Source organism: Sodiomyces alkalinus (assembly GCF_003711515.1).
Source record: "Sodiomyces alkalinus F11 unplaced genomic scaffold SODALscaffold_8, whole genome shotgun sequence".
Classification (NCBI taxonomy): domain Eukaryota; kingdom Fungi; phylum Ascomycota; class Sordariomycetes; order Glomerellales; family Plectosphaerellaceae; genus Sodiomyces; species Sodiomyces alkalinus.
The window spans coordinates 2096545-2117045 of record NW_021167086.1 but is presented as its reverse complement, the minus strand read 5'-3'; the positions used below and the strand labels follow the sequence as shown (position 1 = coordinate 2117045).

Here is a 20501-nt window from a genome sequence, read left to right as displayed (position 1 = left end):
TCGGGGGTAGTTAGAGTTCTTAAAAAATCCTAAGTAGCTTAGGACGGGCGACGTGATCGAAGGCTCCTTTAACATCTAAAAACGCCTCCAAAACTGACACGGTTTATAACACGTTTTACAACGTTTTTCGGCTTTAATACAAATCAATTTGGAACCTCTCAATCTGACCGTTCTTATCGTATATCTACTCTATTACGGTTACGCTGTATTCGACATATAATGGCTGAAGAATCATAGCGACCTTACGGCTCCGGCCTACCCTCTAAGGTTTATGCCTTATATAAGCAGGACTTCGAAGCCCTTATTACCCACGCCTACTCGAACTTGAAAAGAGAGACTCTATCTGTGTGTTTAGGTACTTAAGTGTACATACAAAATAGGTCAGTACATAGGTAGCTTATCATGCTTGGCGGCCCCGTTTTACTGGCAACATAGTTATCTGTACTGGCTCCCTAGTAGGGCGCTAATAATAATACGCTGTATTTGATGTATTGCCCGACTGTCTCCGCAGTCTTCACGAGAAGCCGGTACCACGGATCACTATTGTATTCCTGTAGTGGCTTTTACACACACCTGTGTTCTACAGAAGTCTTGGGCTGCCTTGATGACAACGACATCAACATCACGAAGGCGCGAACTGCCGCAAGGCACTCCAGGCTCCTCGACGCAAAAGGGCCGCTTAACTGCCCGACAGCAAATCGCCATGCCTCGGACGCCAAAATCCGAAGATTGGGGCACTGGGCCGCCTATCAAGCTCCACGGGAACCAAGAAAGCCGAGTCGACGAGTCGACGTCGAGCAGCTTCATGAAGCTTGTCAGCCACATCGTGGCCAACACAGTCCCTCAGTTCTTGGTTATTGGCGTGACGCTTGGCCTAATCTTTGGGGGCTGCTGCTCGAATGTAAGTGTCTAAAATCTATATGTCAGTGGCTTCACTCCACCGGCACTCATGGTCCGGGCATGCTTCTGCACACGGTCCAGAGAAGGGCAGGGAGCCGCCTCGCTGACCCTCTTGGAACGTAGGTTTATGCCCTGGAAGCCATAATTCAGTAAGACTACGATAGCCCGGCTGCTCAGATACGAAGCAGCGCGACTAACCATAATATCTCACTGGTCGATAGGGTCGAGCCATTAAGCGGTAGGCTTCTTCGTCGTCGGGCCGCAACTTTTTGTCTGGGCGTTCTAACAAAGCTTCAGGCACATTGTTGACCTTCGTTCAATTTCTCTTCGTGGCTGTAACCGGATACATCTCGCAATTTGATCGATCTCGGCCGCCGTTCTTCCTTCAGCGTAACAAGGTACCCCTGCGACGTTGGGTTGTCAATATTGTACTGTTTTTCAGCATCAACGTGATGAACAATCATGCCTTTAGCTACGATATATCCGTCCCTGTTCACATCATCCTCCGCTCCGGTGGCAGCATTACCACCATGCTCGCTGGGTGGCTGTACGGCAAGAGATACTCAAAGACACAGGTCACAGCCGTTGTTTTGCTTACAGTTGGCGTCATCACTGCTGCATGGTCGGACTCTAAGGATAAGGCAAGGTTCTCCTGTCCCATTCCCGAACTTGAGGCTCTAACATTCAACATCGCGCCCAGGCTGGTATAAACGTCGACAGAGCCGCGGAGCAGGATGTTCTCGACAGCACAAGTTCCCGGTCGTCCAAACCTTCGTTCAGCACAGGTCTCGTCATACTTTTCGTTGCACAGGTCCTCTCGGCCATCATGGGTCTTTACACTGAAGAGACATACCGGACGTATGGTCCGCAGTGGAAGGAGAATTTATTCTATTCTCACCTCCTCTCCCTTCCATTGTTTCTCCCGTTTATGCCTTCTATGGCTAAGCAGCTTGCACGACTGGCGGGGAGCCAGCCACTGTCCCTGCCATCCTGGGCCTATATCGCAGCTTTCGCTTCCAGGAGTGTTAGTCAAGCTTCACGGGACGGTCTTTACATCCCCAGCCAATTGGCCTATCTCCTTATTAATGTTCTGACGCAGTATGCTTGCATACGGGGCGTTAACCGGTTGGCGGCCGCGTCGTCAGCGCTAACCGTCACAATAGTATTAAACATTCGAAAACTTGTCAGCCTGTTATTGAGTATATGGCTCTTTGGAAATCAGCTCGCCACAGGAACGTTGGTTGGAGCAATCATCGTTTTTGGGGCTGGAGGATTATACTCCTTAGACTCCAGGGCGAAGGGCAAAAATTAACTTGAAGTCAAGGATGGCTTGAAGTAGTTCCAAAAAAAAAGCCCCCTGGTGCGTGTTGTTGATGACGTCTTCCTTGTCTTGATGATTACAGTTCGTGCAAGGGAGTGGTGCCAGAGGTACCTATGTTGTCCTGGTTAGATATTCGTTGTTGGGCAGCCAACCACGTTGTGTTCAGAGGTCGCACTGCCAGGACATAAAGCTCCGTCACACGAACGTCCTAATTATCACACAGCGTGATGTCTGCCTGATTCATCAGATTGAACCTAAATAGAGAGAGTGGTCCTACAATCTGTTAATTAGTTGACTTTTTCAGACATCCTAATTAGCGAGGGGACTTCGTACACCTCTACCAGGCTTTTAAAGGGCCTATCTCGGGCGCTAGTAAGGAATACTATTTTGCTAGTAAAACGGTGGGGCCCGCCAAGTATAATAACCTACTAAAGTATATACCTATTTTATATATACACTTCGAGTACCTAAATATAAAGATATAGTAGTAGAGAGTTAATTAAAGGGTAAATACAAACTAAAGCACTAAACTACTATAATAACTATTACTAACTATCACGATAACCCTATTTTCTAAGAATAAATAGCACCACCTCTATTTCCTCTTTCTTTGTTTTATCTTCCTGCTAACTAAGAGCCTCTTATTTAGCGTTCCTTAATAACGAATCTATTTTACCCTTAAACTTAGTAGAAATAAGCTCTAAATTATACGTCTCTAAGTTAGGCTTATCTATTAACTCTATAGCCTCGAAAACCCGGGTAGACTACTAAGGAGCCTATATACCCGCCTCGTATAGAGTTAGGGCAGGAGGGGCTATTAGTAATAGGAGGGTAGTAGGGGGTAGTATAGTATCGTGCTACTCTTCTATAGCTGCGATTTTAAAGGCTAAAGGAAGCCGTTTAATACTATTCTTCCTTTTGCCCCGCTTCTTCCCTGTATTAAATATATTAATAGCGCCTTTTAGCCGGCGTTTTCCGTGTATTATTATCGGCTCTAGGGACTTAAGGCTTAGAAGCAGAAGCGTAATACTAGTAGTTATATCTTAACGATTCTATTACTAGTGCCGATTAATTAAGGTTATACTAATCGGCTTAGTATTACGGCGGTACTTAAATAGTATATACTAGTAAGGTAACCCTAAAAAGATTATAATAGTATAAGGACTATAGGGCCTTAGCGGCAGTTTAGGTAGCTAGTCCCTACGTACCTTTTCTAGGGTTAAGAGCTCGATTTTTAGCCGTTTAAGAGCTTACGGGATAACTTACTAGTTAATAAGGCTGAAAAGAACTCTATTAGTAGGAAATTCCACTTTATTAATTCGGCGTTAGCTCTTTAAAAGGGGTCCGCCTATTAGTTACTCTAATATAACTATAGGCTACGTAAAATAGTAGTTAGATCGCTTATAAAGGTATAGAGATACCGTTTAAGGCTAGCGTGTAAAGACTTTATAGTAGAGGTGGTTTAGTTACTAAAATAAGGTATAGTATTTAAGAAGTAATCCACGGTCTTCTCTTTAAAGGGATTAATCTAGGTATTTAGGACGTAATTAACTGCGTTTTCTAGGTAATTACCTAGTTGGTAGAAACTTTAAAGTCGATCCGTGAATACCTCGACTATTAGGATTAAACTTAACGCGTTCTAATCCTCTAAAAAAGCATAAAATAAAGGGTAGCGTTTAACCCTGCTACTAGCCAGCCTTATAGGCTTAGGAAAAAGGCCCTTAGTCTTTACTAGTATATTTATATTAATATACTAACGGTATAGGATATTAGAGACTAAGCTTAAGTTTATATAGGATTTAAGGGTATTTATTAGGGTACGCTCCCGGTCTATAATAATATATCGTGGTAACTATAAACCCTCGCCTAAAAGATGCTTAGTTAGAGCCTCGAGCGCCTAGGTATATTAGTGCTCCTTTTCTCTATATAGGAAACTAATACTAATTAAGAAGGATTTACGTAGCGACGATATCCTATAGAGATTAAGGAGCGGTATCCTAAACTTATTAGTCTTATAGGTTTTATCGATAATAAGGACATCGGGGGCTTATTATATAAGGGGGATTACCAATTTATGCGCGATAAAGAGATATTAGAGTCGACCTAGTTAATCGTGTTAATCACGGAAGAAAACGCTATCTTTCGTATTAATTTACTAATAAGTTAGTATATAATTAAGTGTTAAGAGCGGGAGATAAACCTACTTTATAAAGCTATTAAATTAGAGTGTTACTAGTAAGCTCCTCTTAGCGGTAATAAGTAATTAGGTTTGTGATATCTAACCCTATAATCTATAGAACTAGATCTTACTAACTTTACTAACCTAAAGAAGATTCCGAAAAGGATTCTAGGATCCGGAGCTTCGTCACGATCTCGCGGGGTTAAACGCCGCTATTCTATATACGAATAATCATATATTTATATACTATAAGACCCGAAGCACGGAATCGATTAAAGGAACTAGCTTTAGTCTAGCTATAGTTATAGTTTAACGGCTTACCACCACCTCCACGCTTATCCACAGCCTTTATAACCTACCACTTAAGAGTATCGCGACGGCGTAGGTTAACCTTAAAAGGGCAGGCTATTATTTAGGTTATAGTCCTCCGGCGCTTTGACTTATAGGCTTAGACATCTTAAGCTATAGGCGCCCGGCCGTTTTTCTAACAGTACGTGATACGTATCGGATCTATACCACGGGGATACTATTCGTTTATAATAAGACTATATCCGTTCGAGTAGGCATGGGTAAGTAGGGCTTTAAAACCCTGCTCGTGTAAGGTGTGAACCCTAGAAGGTAGGTCGGAGCTATAAGGACGTTTATCGGCTATTATAATTACTAGGTAGTGGTTTTTAGTGGTATTTTAGTAGTAGTTATTTAGTCGTAGTTTTTTAGTAATGCCTTTAATTAGCGGTGTATAAAATAATAGATAGATTAAGGGGAAAAGGTGCTGTATCTTTATATTGAGGTACTCGAAGTGTATATACAAAATAGGTGTATACTTTAGTAGCTTATTGTGCTTAGGGGGCCCTACCGTTTTACTAGCAAAATAGCATTCTATACTAGCGCCCGAGATAGGCCTCTTCTAAAGGTTAGCGCGGGTATAAACGAATATAACTGGTTAAGGATAAGAGGAGATCCCTACGGGGTAAAAGTATATCCGAATATATAGAACCTATTACCCTTTATAAGTACCTATACTTATATAAGACTACTATATCTTACTACTGTCCCCATTATTACTGCTATTACTACTAGGTTAGTCCTATAATCGTTCTTAGGATCGTTATATATCTTCATAGTTATCTACATAAAATATATGGAAAAGTACAGATTAGCAGGCTAATCCAATAATTAAATAGGATATAGGGCGAATTCACGAGCTAACCTTTAAAGTCCTAGGGTAGGTGTAGTATAGTCGCTAGTAAGGTAAGGCTTATAAGTTATAGTAGTACGTTAGTTAGCTATTTAGTCTCTATAGCTAACTAACCTCCTAGGAGGTCTAGACGATATATACCTCGAATTATATAATATACTTACTATTAATTATATCTTTAAAACACTACTATATAATTAACTTATCTATAACTAAATATATTATAATATGTAGTTTAATAAATAATATTATACTATAGACTTATTCTAAATTGATATTTTATAGCTTATATATTAACTAGGGGATTCAATGGGGAGACCTCACGATTCAATATCGAGACCTCACACGTGACATTCTAGTGGGGCCATGACGCCACCGCTAAGATGCATATGTACCGCACCTACTTTGTATGTACACATTATGTAAATAATCGTAGGTGATATAGTAACCAACTCAATCTTAACACTCAATCCTAATACTCAAATCTTAATACTTATCTCGGAGCCGTAGGCGGTTATTTTGTGTAGGATATCGTGTAGAATATCGTGACTTAATATTATCGTGTTTTAGGCAGTTGGATTCAGAGTTACGGTGTGGGAAGTGATACGTTAAGGTTTACGATATCGCCTGCGATTTTCTACATAAAGTGTATATACAAAATAGGTGCGGTACATATATATCTGAGCGGCGGGTTCATGGCCCCACTAAAATGTGATGTTTGAGGTCTCGATATTGAAACGTGAGGTCTCCCCATTGAGTCCCTTAACTAGACAGGTCCTGTATCACGGTATCTAAGGTAGGATTAGAATACTAAAGCTCTATTTAGGTTAGTAACTCCCTATACTTGATAAAGCTCTAACCGCTCGATTATATAAGCCATCCAGGCCAAAATAAGGTTATAGAGAGAAGCCAATAACGAGTAAGGGCATAATAACCGACTACTACACGGTTTAACCCGCGAGAATATCGAATATAATATCGCTATTACGAAACAACCATAATCAAAGGACAGTCTAAGATAATAAATATACAAGAATTGCTTTCTTTTTGTCTTAACGGGTGCTCACTAAAGACCACCCGACAACATGGCAAGGCAGCGAATAGGGGCTGGAACAGAATAATACAGGCACACACTATCAGATAAAGCGTAGTCGAAATCGTCACAAAATCGGTCAAAATGAAATTGAGGTAATTATATACTATTATAACTGTGCCAGACTATCAGGGAATCGCTACAACCGTATTTTATATAGTGTAGATTCTATAAGCGTTTACCCGGACTATAATCTTGGTAATTCTGCCCGTTACGTACCCAAAAAGACTCTAGTCTGTTCGATACACCCTCTAATTGCCCTAAACGTTAGTTAGGCGATTAAAGCTATTCGTAACTAGTAGATATAATAGGTATATAACCTATATAATCTCTTTACTATAGCCGTCCTTAAATTTATCTTCTAAGTCCTCTAAATACTCTATCCGAACTTCCTCTAGCTATTTTTACTATAACCGTTCCCGTATATCTATCACGCCCACCTAGGACCTAAATATCTTAAATTTCTCGCCGTATAACGCCTTTATTAGCCTGTCTACTACTATTTCCGCGCTTATAATATACGTTACGAGTATTTACCCTTATTCCTTTACTTAATTTAACTAGTGGCTATAGATATCGACGTGGTAAAGGCGCGTTATTAACGTGCTAATCTCTTAATAAACTAACCGAATCCATTAGTTATTATTATATAGGATTCTTGATTCCGGATCGTTAAATTCTACTCCTATACTAAGTACTAGCCGTTATATAAAGATGCCCTATTTTATACCTTATATTAGCGCTAATAGCTCTGCTTGGATTATTAATATTATAACCGTATCCTACTTATTAGCACGCTACACGATAGTTCCTCTAAATAACCGTATTACGTACGCTTAACTACTCTTACGATCAAGGGTATTATCGGTAAGGGAAGTATTAGTGTAGATTTTAATAGTATCGTTACCCCCTAGTTCTAATATAAACGATTAGCTATTAATTAGATAGAGGATTAGATAATCGGCAGCCTTATAGTGTATCGGCCCAGGATTAGTATTAAAGCGGCATAGCCTTAATACAATAAACGCGATATTAGGCCGCGATATTATAGCGGCGTATAGTATAGATTATAGTTTCTGTTAATAGCTTTTAATATCCGTTAAGGTCCCTGAATAGAGTAATAGTTCTGCGATCTTAATTAGGTGAGTTAGGCGATAGTTACTACTATACTTACTATTACTATTTAGCTTTAATAGGCATTCTAACTTAGCTACGTAGTCGTATTACGATAACTAGATCTTATATACGGCACGGTCGCGAATAACCTTAATACTAAGGAACCACTATAAAGGATCGCTACTTTATAGGTTATAGTAGCGTTATAGGTTATTAATAGCCTACTTTATCTAAGCCATAAATTATTCCTTATATATAATAACGATATCGTTAACGTAGAAAAACAAGATTAAACCGCGACGTAGAAAATAATATAGTTCCTACGGTACTATCTAGAAACCGTCTGCTAATAGGATAGCCAAAAAGTGCTTTTATAAAAGTAATAAGAAGTCTTTAAGTCTACATAACGTCTTTTTTAGGTGTAATAACTTCCAGAGACTAGAAAACCTGGCGGCGGGTATATAAAGATATTATAGGAGAGGGACGTGTATATAAACGCGTTTATAACGTCGAATTATAATAGCGTAAGGTTAAAACGGGCAGCGATTACTATTAACGCGCGGAATAACTATCCGGCTAATATAGCTATATACGTCTCCTTGAGGGAGGATTAATATTACTAATCTCCTCGTACTACTAGTCTTACCTTATATTTATATAGAAATTCATTAACTCTCCTTCCTACACACCTCCCCGTTTTTAGGAGTATTAGTGCGACACACTACCACCCACCAAAAATGCTAACAACGCCAAGGCGCCACCCTATATAAAGGGATAGCCCCGGCCCCCCCGCCGGCTACACTATGCGTAGCCCACACCCCCTTAATACCCACACCGTTATAACCGCAGGCTCCGCGGCCTCCCGCTATAGCTATATATTACGGGCTATACCTATAGAACAGTCCTCGGCAGTGGCCGAGACTTAAGCACGGACTACCTCCTAGCGATATCCGTGCGACTTATGCTATACTTAGCTATCTAAGCACCACGTAGACTTTTCCTTTCCTCCCTTCCTTCCTTAGTTCGAATAAACTATATTTTCGGCCTTATTACGTGAATAACTTTTAACTAGCCGTTATATATTCGAACTTATAAAGACTATAAGCTTTAATGCTTATATAGAAGGAGGTCCTGGTTATTTTACCCCGAGCCCGCTAATAGGCTAAGGGTATATTATGGGGACCTTATATAATAAAATCGACGAACGCGTATTATAACGCGTGCAGGAAGCGGTAAGGATATATATCGCTCCTATCCACGATATACTCGCTAACCTATAAGTAGCTATTAAAAGATCTTAGATTAACCCGCACCTTGTACCTACTATATACTTAACGCCTACTCCGGTCGTTACGCCCTCTCCGTTACCGGGGCCCCTAGAACTATAAGTTACTATCCCCGTACTACCTCTATTACCTACGCTTTTATACCGTGTATAATAAGTTACGATCCCCTTAAAGTTTAGTGGAAAGTGCGCGGAAAATACCGCTTAGTCCTAAGCTATATAACTAAAGCTTAAACTCGATAGCCCGCTATTCCGTAATAATAAGGAGGCGTAGTATATAATTAACGCGTGCTTAGACACCTAGCCTTAGCAGGTAGTTAGTACCTTCTTCGGGAATAAAGGTATAAACGGAGCCTTTAATCCGGAAGACTTTATAGACTACCTCGACCGCACGTATAGAATTATAACGAGTAAGGTCGCGCTATTAACGCGCTTTAATAGATAACGTAAAAGCCTAACTAACCGTTTACGCGTTTCCTACTAATATTCGAAAGGAACTCAGCCTAAGCAGGTAGCCACGACTAGGTGGACTCTATTAAGATATTATTCCTTAATAGCGCCCTAAATAACGGCCTATATAGTAGCCTAGTAGCCGCCGACCTTCCTAGCACCTATACCGAGTAGGTTAATAAGGTATAAGATATCGCGTAGAGATATAAGAAGGTAAGTAAGCCTTGCCGATCTACCCTAGCCCCTTATAATAACTAAGGGCCGGTAAGAGACGCTAATAGTAATATCGCTATAGGTGGAGTTAATAAGGTTAGCGAGCCTAAGGGATCCTAACCACGACCTAACTGCTACGCGAATATTACTTATTAGAATTTTTAAACGAAGGGCTATATTTAGCGATACTATAAGAATAAAAAGGTTGTAGTAGCCCGGGCGTCTACTTAAGATAAAAGTAAAGATACCGCTAAGGATATCGAGGACTCGGAAAAAGAGTAGCTCTAGTACGAAATCGGGTACCGGAGCTATCGGCGCGAGAGTAACACGAGTAAGAGGAGTTTAAACCGCTATTACAGAGCGAGTTAGTATTAATATAAGTAAGAGTTAATAATAGTAGGTTAATAAAAACTCTTATAGATACTAGTTATAACTATTATACCGCTATAAATAAGGAGTTTACTCGAAGAATACGCTTACCGTTAGTCGATAAAAAGAAACAACTACTTAAAGGCTTTTTAGAGGACAGTATACTAGCTAGTAATGCTAGTATCGTAGCCTTTACGCTAGATATATAAGGGTATAGCGAACGCGTATTCGCGTACGTAATACTAGGTCTAGACTAAGATCTCTTCCTTAGGCTCCTATAGATAGAATATAACGACGTGATTCTTTACGCTAAGGAATAAAGGCTCCGCCACGGAATAGCAGGTATTAAACTATAACTATAGGGCGAGGAAGAGCTAAAGATAGTACGAGAGATACGTATAGTAGTATTAGTAACGGGATCGGTATTTATAGGACTATACTAACGACTACGGTACCGAAGAGGAAAGGGATAGGAAGATAGCTTACAAGCTATATCGTTAAAGGATATCGAAAAGGCACTATATAAGAAAGAGCTAACTAATCCACGGAAGTATATCCCCGAGGACGTAATACGAGAATTCGGCGACTTATTCGCGCCCTTATACTCGATACGCCTACCCCCGCACCGACCTAGTATTAATTACGAGATCCACTTATAAAAGTATAGTAGTAATAACGAATAAGCCTTACCGTAGGGGCCGCTTTATAATATATCTCGCGAAGAACTCCTTATACTACGAAAAATAATAACGGACCTAATAGATAAAGGGTTTATCCGTGCTAGTAGTTTAGCTATTACCGCGCCTATATTATTCGTGCGGAAGCTAGGAAGTAGCCTCCGGTTCTGCTACGACTACTACGCCTTAAATACGATTACTTAGCGAGATTACTACCTACTCCCCTTTATCACGGAGACCCTCTATAACTTAGCTAAGGCGAAGTGGTTTATAAAGCTAGGAGTTATCGCCGCTTTCTATAAGAGCCGGATAGCGCTAGGTCACGAGCATAAAATAGCCTTCTATACCCGATTTAGACTATTTTAGTAGTTAATATACCCTTTTAGATTAATAGAAGCGCCTATAATATTCTAACGATATATTAACTTATTATTATAAGAATTCCTCGACGATTTCGTCTCTATATATATAGATAACGTCTTAATCTACTCGGACGGATCTTATAAGGACTATAAGGAGAAAGTACGGCAAGTACCAAACGCCCTCCCTAACGTTAGACTTCTAACGTTAGACTTAATCTTAATTCGGCGAAGTACGAGTTTAGTATTAAAATAGTTAAATACCTAGGATTTATCGTTATAGCGGAGAAAGGAGTATTATACGACCCTGAAAAGCTAAAAGTAATTATAGAATAAAAAGCGCTAGTCTCCGCGATTAGGGTATAAAGTTTTCTTAGGTTCGCTAACTTCTACCGTATATTTATTCGCGACTTTACCGCTATTATAGCGCTATTTATAGCCCTAATAAAGAAAAACGCCGCGTTCTATTAGGGTCCCCTATAAAAAGTAGCCTTCTAGGAACTAAAGCAGAGATTTCAAGAAAAGCTTTATCTATAGTAGTAGTAGCCCGGAAAGAAGACCTGGCTACAAACGGACTACTCTAGGTTCGCGCTAGGTAGCGTGTTCCTATAGGAAGACGAATAAGAACGTAGGTGCGTTATCGCCTATTACTCGCGACGACTTAACCCTACGGAATATAACTACCCGATTCACGATAAGGAGATACTAATAATTATAGACTACTTATAGGTTTAGAAGGCAGAACTTATAGATAATAGTTAGTTCTAGATCTACTTAGACTATAAGGCCCTTAAGTACTTTATAATAAAGCGGGCTTTAAATAAGCGCTAAAGTCGTTAGGTAGCGGAGCTCGCTTAATACGACTTTATACTTAAATATCGGTAAGGGGCGGATAACGTCGCGGCCGACACGCTATCTTATCGGGAGTAGGATATCCCTAAGGATTCCTCTAATATCCGAGAATAAGGGAGGTATATCTAGATAATCCCCGATATAGCTATTTCCCCTTGAATACACCTAGTAAAAGTAATGCTACTAAAGCTAGCCACGGTCTTCGAGGCGGACCCTAACCTCTAACAACTATAGGATAAGGCTACGGCTATTAATAAGCGCTACTAATACACCCTAACTGCTATCGTAAAGGAAAAAAGGAGTTTCCCCTCTAAGCTAGAACTTAAGATATAAATCACCGAGTACGGGGTTAACTAAGGACGGCTAATATTCTAAGACCGCTTATAGGTGCTAAGGGATAGCGAGGATAAAGTAAGCCACCCCCTATAAGGCCGCTTAGTATAAGCAATCCACGACTTAGTAATCGGCGGATACCCTAATAGGGATAATATTATCGCCCTAATCGCCCGCTAGTTCTTCTAGCCAGGTATAAACCCGGATATCCGGAGGTTTATATATAATTATAATATATACCGAGCTAGCTATATATAAAGAGGCGCGAAAAGAGGACTCTTACGCCCGCTTCCGATACTAAAACGAATCTTTTACGACCTCGCGATAGACTTTATAACGGATTTACTACCTACCCGTAAGGGTAAATATAGATATTTATAGGTAATTACCGACCGACTTTTAAAGTTAGTAACGCTTAAAGCTATAGATATAATAGATATAGAAGCCTATACTAGACGATTCCTGTTATGCTACTACCGGTTCTACGGGATACCGAAGTCTATCGTTAGCGATAAAGGGTCGAACTAGACTAGCCGCTTCTAGAGATACTTTTATAAGCTTATAGGTATTAAATAGCGCCTTAGTATAGTATACTACCCTTAAACGGATAGAGGTCCTAAGCGTATTAACTAGGATGTCTAAGCCTACTTACGAGCTTATACCTACTACGCCTAAGACGATTAGAATACGCTACTTCTAGCGGTATAACTAACGCTAAATAACCGGGTAAACTCGTCGATCTAACTAAGCCCGTTTTTCCTATAATATAAATACCACGTAAAGTCCTTTTAGATTAATTAGACCTTACTAACCGATAAGCGCGAGGCGTCTGTATACGACTTACTAAGTCGCCTTAAGGAAGCCACTTAGTTCGCCTAGGCCGTAATAACCGCTATATAACTACGAGAGGAATCGGTAAACCGCCGGCGCTACTCCGCTAAAAGGTTCGAAAAAAAATAATCTTATTTAGCTAGATATCGGTAATTACTCCTCGCTAAGGCCCTTAAAGAAGCTTAGCTAGCTTTACTATAAATATAAGGTTATTAAAGTTATTAACTCGTATATTATAAAGCTCGATATCCTATTATAGATTTATAACCGCTTTTATATAGATTTATTATAGCGAGCTAACTATAACCCCTTACCCGGGTAAGTAATAATAGACCCTTAGCCGCTACCTATCCGTAAAGGGTTAGATAGGGAGGAAGAATAGGTAGTAGAAAAAGTCCTCTACGCCCGTACCTGAAAGCAAGGGCGCGGTAAGGTCCGTAAGGTACTAATACGATAGAAGGGCTATATAGAGTTAACGTAAAAGCCGCTTAAGAGCCTATATAAGATATAAGTACTCGAAGAATTCAAGAAGAAGTATAGCCCCGCGTAGTTAAGTAATAGGCCTTTATAGCAGTATATAAAAAGGATATAGGCGTAAAGGAAAACTAATATAGCGGCGAGGATAATAAAGATCGGAAGCGAGGGTATATTAAGGTTATACCCTTATCCCACTTAATTTATAAATAAGGGAAAAATACATAAAAACAGTAAAGACTAAACTCCTAAAAATATAAAAATAACCTAAATAATATAAACGACCTATTCTTCTATAACCTCCCCCTCCTTTAACTCCTCCTTTTACGAGGCTATACTATCCTTAGCCGTACCCGCCTACGACTCCTCTATCGGCTTAAAGTAAGCCGCCGAGGAGGTCATGCTTCCCTCGCTACTAAGGATAAAAGGAGTAATAGCCTCCTAGGAAGGAGCTAAGATCGGCGTAGCCTTAAAGACTACCCCCTATTAACTACCCGCGGATATAGATTACTTAGTAGTATAATCTTTATATATATATACGCCGTATTTAACGGCGCGGTGAGTATCCTCTCGGATCGTACCGAGGTTATTACCCCTATCCTCTATTTTATCGGCCACGTCCTTAAGAGTCTTATCCAGGTTAGATAAGGATAAAGCGATATTATTTAGAGCTCGTAGTAGGCCCGTCTAGAAAATACGGTTAGCGGCGGTAACGGTAGGAGCGGCGGGGGCGGCGGTGGTAAGAGGCGACGGGGCGGGCGTAGGAGTAGCGATAGGAGCGGGAGCGGCGGCGGGAGCGGGAGCTTACGAGGGACCTATAACGCTTTTACCCGATTTAGCTTAACTAAGGGCGACCTAAAAGTATCCGCACGCTTCCTAGAATTAACGGCGGTTCTACGCGGAAGGTTAGTATAGAAATCGCGATACAGGAAGCGGGTATAACTTATATCCTTATCCTCTATATCCTTATCCTCTATATCCTTATCCTCTATATCTTTATCCTCTATATCCTTATCCTCTATATTCTTATCCTCTATATCCTTATCCTCTATATCCTTATCCTCTATATCCTTATCCTCTATATCCTTATCCTCTATATCCTTATCCTCTATATCCTTATCCTCTATATCCTTATTCTCTATATCCTTATTTATAGTATAAGCGGTATCCTATAGGGCGTTAACGGCGTTCTAGGCGGTATCGGGGAGCTATATCGCCTATTAGTTATAGTTACTACGCACCTAATAAGGACTACCTATAGGGGAATACTTATATATTCGGCACGAATACTCGTAATACTTAGTATCGGCACGAGCGGCGCTTAATCCGGATTAGTGGTAACACTTAACAGTATATTCTTATTTATACTACCGCGTAGCGTACTATAAGTATAGGGCGAGGCGGCGGGGGCTAGGAGGGTTCTTAGGCGCACGATGCTTTTTAATAGGAGTCTACTCGCGGTTAGTAATAAGTAGCCTCGCACGGTAATATAAGTAGTAAACTTATATCGTTATCGCTATTACCCTTATAGGGGTATTTACTAAGAGTGGCGATATTAGATATCTACTCCTACTTAGCTATAGCACTAAAACCTCTAGCGAAGGACGCGCTAACTTACTACGATAAGAATATAGGCGGCGTTAATAATAAGCTGCTCCTCGGCGACGTTAGTTATACTACTATAGGACTTATAAGCTATCTTAGGGCTACTTATAATACAAAAAGCTAATTAAAAAAAACCCCCCATTATACCTAAAAAGAGGTCGTGGAAAAGGAAGAAAAAGGGTAAAAGTAAGGAACGGGGGGAGGTTTATTTTACTACCTTCCTATATTATTTAGGGTAGAAGGAACGTTATATCTACGGAAGGTATATCGTCGTGATAGGCCTATATGCGCGCGAAGGGCTCACGACCGCACCGCTATATAGGACCCCCTTTATACTATTTTAGACTTAAAAGAACTCCCCTATCCCTAGGAAGCGCTCTCCTATAATAAAGCCTTTAAGGGATTAAATAAAGGAGGCTATTTTCGGGTTTACAGCAGCTAGAGCTATAGTAACGCGAGGCTACGGCCGGGGGACACGACACAACCCCGACCTCGCCTCCCCTTAAGGGGGGGGGGATATTACGGGCTATACCTATAGAATAGTCCTCGGCAGTGGGCGAGACTTAAGCACGGACCACCTCCTAGCGATATCCGTGCGACTTAACCTGTACTTAGCTATCCACGCACCACGTAGACTTTTCCTTTCCTCCCTTCCTTCCTTAGTTCGAATAAACTATATTTTCGGCCTTATTACGTGAATAACTTTTAACTAGTCGTTATACTATAATAGCGACGTTAAGCCCCCTCGTGATAGAGGGATCGCTATTTAAATCCCTAACTAAGAAGAGAACTACCGCCGAATCTTTTATACCCTCCCCCTAGGGAAATGCTAAACGGGTGGAGATACCCCCCCCCCCCCTTTAATCTCCCTGGTCTACTAAGGCAGGGTAAAAATTCTGCACTAATTAACGCGCCCGTACAGGCTATAGAACCCACCACGGGAAATAAGCTAATTTCCGTACAGGATATAAACCCGGCAAAAAGTATCGCTAAAAGCCTTATAGCGATTAAGGCGGTATAGGATAGTTTCTACTATATAGGAAAAGCCTTTATTAAGAATATTAAATAGACCCTTACGATGCTGACTAAGGAATACCCGGAGGCTACCTAGCACTACACGTCGCTACTATCTAATACCCTTAAATAGATCCTAATAGGTCGACACGATAATCCCCTAAAGCCATAACTCCGATACGGACCGTAGTTCTACGCTAGTATTATAGCAGACGGATATCCCTTAGGCGGCGGATAACTAAGGTAACCGCCACCTATTAGTCCGCCAGCTTCGAATAACCCGCCGATAATACGAAAGGGACCTACGGCTCCTAAATAGGCACCTATACAGGATAACCGTATCTTTATCCGACTATAACACGATAACCCATACTACGCCACTAACCCAGCTATTATCTGTTAAATAGTTACGTAATACTACTTACTTAAGGGCGACGATATTACGAAGATATCTCGGGTTTAATCCGGTTTCGCGATTACCCTAAAGACTACTAGAGCGCGATCGGCTATACTTACTCGCTACTCTAAGCTATCTAAACTGCTTAATATAATAGCTATTAAGGGATCTAAGGTTTAGACTACTTTTATGGTTCCCTAGGTCTCTATCTATATTAGAACTCTTAACGGCTTCGTCGACACCGCGGCCCTAATCCAGGAAGAGGTAGAAGTAGCTATTAGGGTCCCCCTACTAAGCTACTACCCTATAGCCGTGAATCCCGGTATAAACACGTAGACCTGGTTTATCTCCTTCGCCTACTCTATTAAGCCTTTTAGGATTTTCGATAGCGCCCTATCCCGGCTCACGATCCGGAAACTATAACTGATATAATAGGATAAATGCTTCAACTAGTATAGCTCCTAATCGTGCTATAGATAATAACACTACTAGAGGTATAGAAGGCCTAAACACGACTCGGCCTATACCCTCCCCCCCTAGTATGCTAATAATAAAGGACCGTACTATAGTATATACGACGGCTATCCTGCCTGCCCTAAAATCCTTAACGGCCGGATTACCCGCCCGACACACACGCAAAGAAAGGTAATCCGTAAGAAGGGGATCCGACGATATAACCTTTCTCTTAAGAATAACATAGAGGGCCTAGCTCCGGCCCTTACTATTACCTCCCCGACCTCGGACCCCCTAACCTAATACCCCTAAATCGACGAATAGGCCGTATAAACGGAGACGGCTATCGATAAATTTATTACGAACTTCCCGATTAGCGAGGGCGGTATAACCCCTACGCCGTTTAACTAAGCCGCTACCTCTCCCGAATAGGGGAGTATTAGGGACTTTCCTATAGGACCTAACTAAAACGCCTAGGATACTTAGAAACCTTACGGTATTCTAGGCGAATATAGGTAAAGGCGGCCCTACCCACGATATCGCTCTTAACTTTATATACTCCGACGGAGCCGATATCGTCCTTATATAGGAGTCTTAGTACTCCCTAATTAAACCCCTTAATACCACGAAGATATACCTAGGCTATAACTGCCTTTCCCCTATATAGTCCTAGGATTTAACCTCTACCCGTCCTAGGGTCCTTATCTATATTAAGAAAGGCACTATCACGCTAGAAACCAATAATATAAACGATACCCCCTACTAAGATATCCTCTACCTAAAACTTAACTCGCTATATATTATTAATATCTATAGAGACTAAGATAAGCTTCACGTTCTATAACTCCTAGAAGACTAGGAACCCCCTGCTAATATACTTATCGCGGGAGACTTTAATACCGACTACCCGATATAGTAACCCGGCGTCTCTGCGAACCGCGAAGCCGCACGGCTTATAAATTAGGTAGAATACTATACCCTCGCCCTCCTTAATATACTAGGCGTTCTAATATATAACGCCGGGAATACCCTTAACCTAGTCTTCTTAAATATCCCCCTCGCCTTCTTATAGGTTATAAACTACCTATATACTAAATCTAACCACCATACTATTATAACGTAGATCCCCTATTCTTTCCGCCCGCTTACCCTAGATAGATATAGACTACCCCTACACGATGTCTCACGATTCGCCGAGGAGGTATAATACAACGCGTGGCTCCTCCCTATAGCCCTTAACACGACCGAGGACCTAGATCGGGTAGCCTAAGGACTTATAGTCCTGTTTTAGACCTCCCTTAAAATAGTCGGTAAGCGAAGCCGACTAACCTTTAAAGCGGTATCGTAGTAGTCTAACTCCTACGCCAAAGCACGGAGATCCTTCTACTACCACCGCCGTATTAACCCCGACTCCTTCTATACTTCTAAGGCCCGTGACTACCTTAGGGCCACTGGCCGTAAAGCTAAGGCTAGTTACTAGTATAACTAGATCTAAAATATACAGACTAATAAGGACCTATACCGCGTTATAGGCTAGTATACCCCCCGTATCTAACTATAATCCCCCCCCTCTAGGACGGTAATAGAATAGTTACCGCATCTAGCGAAAAGGTAGACTCCCTCCGTAGGAGATTACTAGAGAAGTCTATAATAGGCGACGATTACCCCTTTTTAACCCCGACCTATCTAAAATAGATAATCCCCTATAAGGACGAAGTCTACTATAAGGAGGTTAAAAGGATAGTCCTTCTAGTTAGGAACACCTCGCTAGGAGTAGACGAAATCACCGTTACTATACTTAAAGCGGCGTGGCCTACTATCCAGATATATACCACTAACCTATACCGCGTCTATATCTCCCTCGGCTATTACCCCTATCCCTTTCGGGAAGTAAAGATCGTTATAATCCCTAAACCTAACCGAGACGCTAGTATATATAAAGGCTAGCGCCTAATTTTACTCCTTTTATACCTTAGGAAAGGCCTTAAACGGCTAGTCTTACGAAGGCTAGCCTAGGCTAGCGTGGCTAACGGGGTCCTTAACCCCTAAACGGCAGGTGCCCTACTAAAGCGTTCCTCCACTAATATCGTGGTAGCCCTTATACACGATATAGAGGTAGCACTTACCCGAAAATAAGTCGTTACCCTTATCATAATAGATATTAAGGGAGCCTTCGATACCGTCCTAAAAAACCGCCTCTACTATAGACTTAGAGAATAGGGATAGGTAACTAACCTAGTCTCCTAGGTCTATAGCTTCCTAAGCGATAGGAGGGCTTAGATCCGCTATAAGGGTTATACCACGAAAATAACCCCGCTTTAATACGGCCTGCTATAAGAATGCCTAGTATCCCCTATCCTCTTCCTACTCTATACTAAACCGATTTACCGGATCGGCACCCCTTAGACACGCTTCGGGTATATAGATAACTACGGAATACTCTGTATCGGTAGTAACCTAACCGAAATAACCGAAAGGGCCTAAACCCTACTAGACCGTACTATCGAATAGGGGCGCTATAACGCTATTACCTTCGACCCAGGGAAAACGGAAGTAATATACTTTACGAGACGTAAGGAGTCCTCGGACCCCTATATCGTAAACGCTAGCTAATAGATTACCCCGAGCTATTCTATACGCTGGCTCGGAGTCTAGCTCGATAGGACCCTCTTATTTAAATCCTATATTAAAACCCGGGCAGCTAAGGCATAATCGGCCGCCGGGTATATCCGTGGACTTAATAGAGTTACTAATAGGGTATTACCCTCCGCTATAAGGAAAGCCACCTATATAATTATCCTCCCTAAAGCCTTCTTCGGTACTAAGATCTAGTACCCCGGTAATACCCGCCCTACCGTAAAACGGAAAAACGACGACTAGCCTAGGGTATAGGCCAGACTATAGGACTAAGTCTCTAAGATCTAGGTCACGATTAACCTCTCCTTAACGGGCTGCCTCCTAGTCTAGAAGACTACCCCTATCCCTACTATACTTAGGGAATTAAGCACCCCACCGGCCTACCTACTCCTTAAAGCTATACGGATAAGACACGTAGTACGACTTTGGTCACTTAATAGCCACTACCCGCTAGTAATAAGAATTCGTTTATACCGGTCCCGAGATAAACCGATCCCCCCCTCCGCCCTACTATCCTTACTAACACGGCGGTAATAACACCTAAATACCCTTAACCTACTCTAGCCCCGCTAGACTATAGCAGGCTCCCTATAACCCTTAGACTATTCTCAGATAAGAAGACTACTATAAGAGAATTCCTGCGATAGTTCTAGACGCGTATACCTACCGATATCACCGTCTTTATGGACGGGTCGTAGATATAAACCGATAGCGGTGCCGGCACCGGCTACGGCTATACGGTATA

At 41.4% G+C, this 20501-nt stretch overlaps 2 protein-coding genes across 2 annotated transcripts; both read left to right on the top strand.

The window, feature by feature from the left end:
- The first annotated feature begins 498 nt into the window (after positions 1-498).
- On the top strand, positions 499-2590 carry SODALDRAFT_314850 (UDP-N-acetylglucosamine transporter YEA4). Its single transcript, XM_028609270.1, has 5 exons — positions 499-901; positions 1024-1049; positions 1122-1138; positions 1198-1541; positions 1601-2590. Exons 1-5 carry the CDS (start codon positions 605-607, stop codon positions 2210-2212), a joined length of 1296 nt encoding a protein of 431 aa, XP_028464853.1. The 5' UTR covers positions 499-604; the 3' UTR covers positions 2213-2590.
- Positions 2591-20086: 17496 nt separating this feature from the next.
- Positions 20087-20290, top strand: SODALDRAFT_281658 (hypothetical protein; the record flags this gene model as incomplete). The annotated part of the gene is made up of 1 exon (XM_028608299.1): positions 20087-20290. A coding segment is annotated over one exon (204 nt), but the record flags the coding sequence as incomplete, so codon positions are not given.
- Positions 20291-20501: the final 211 nt, after the last annotated feature.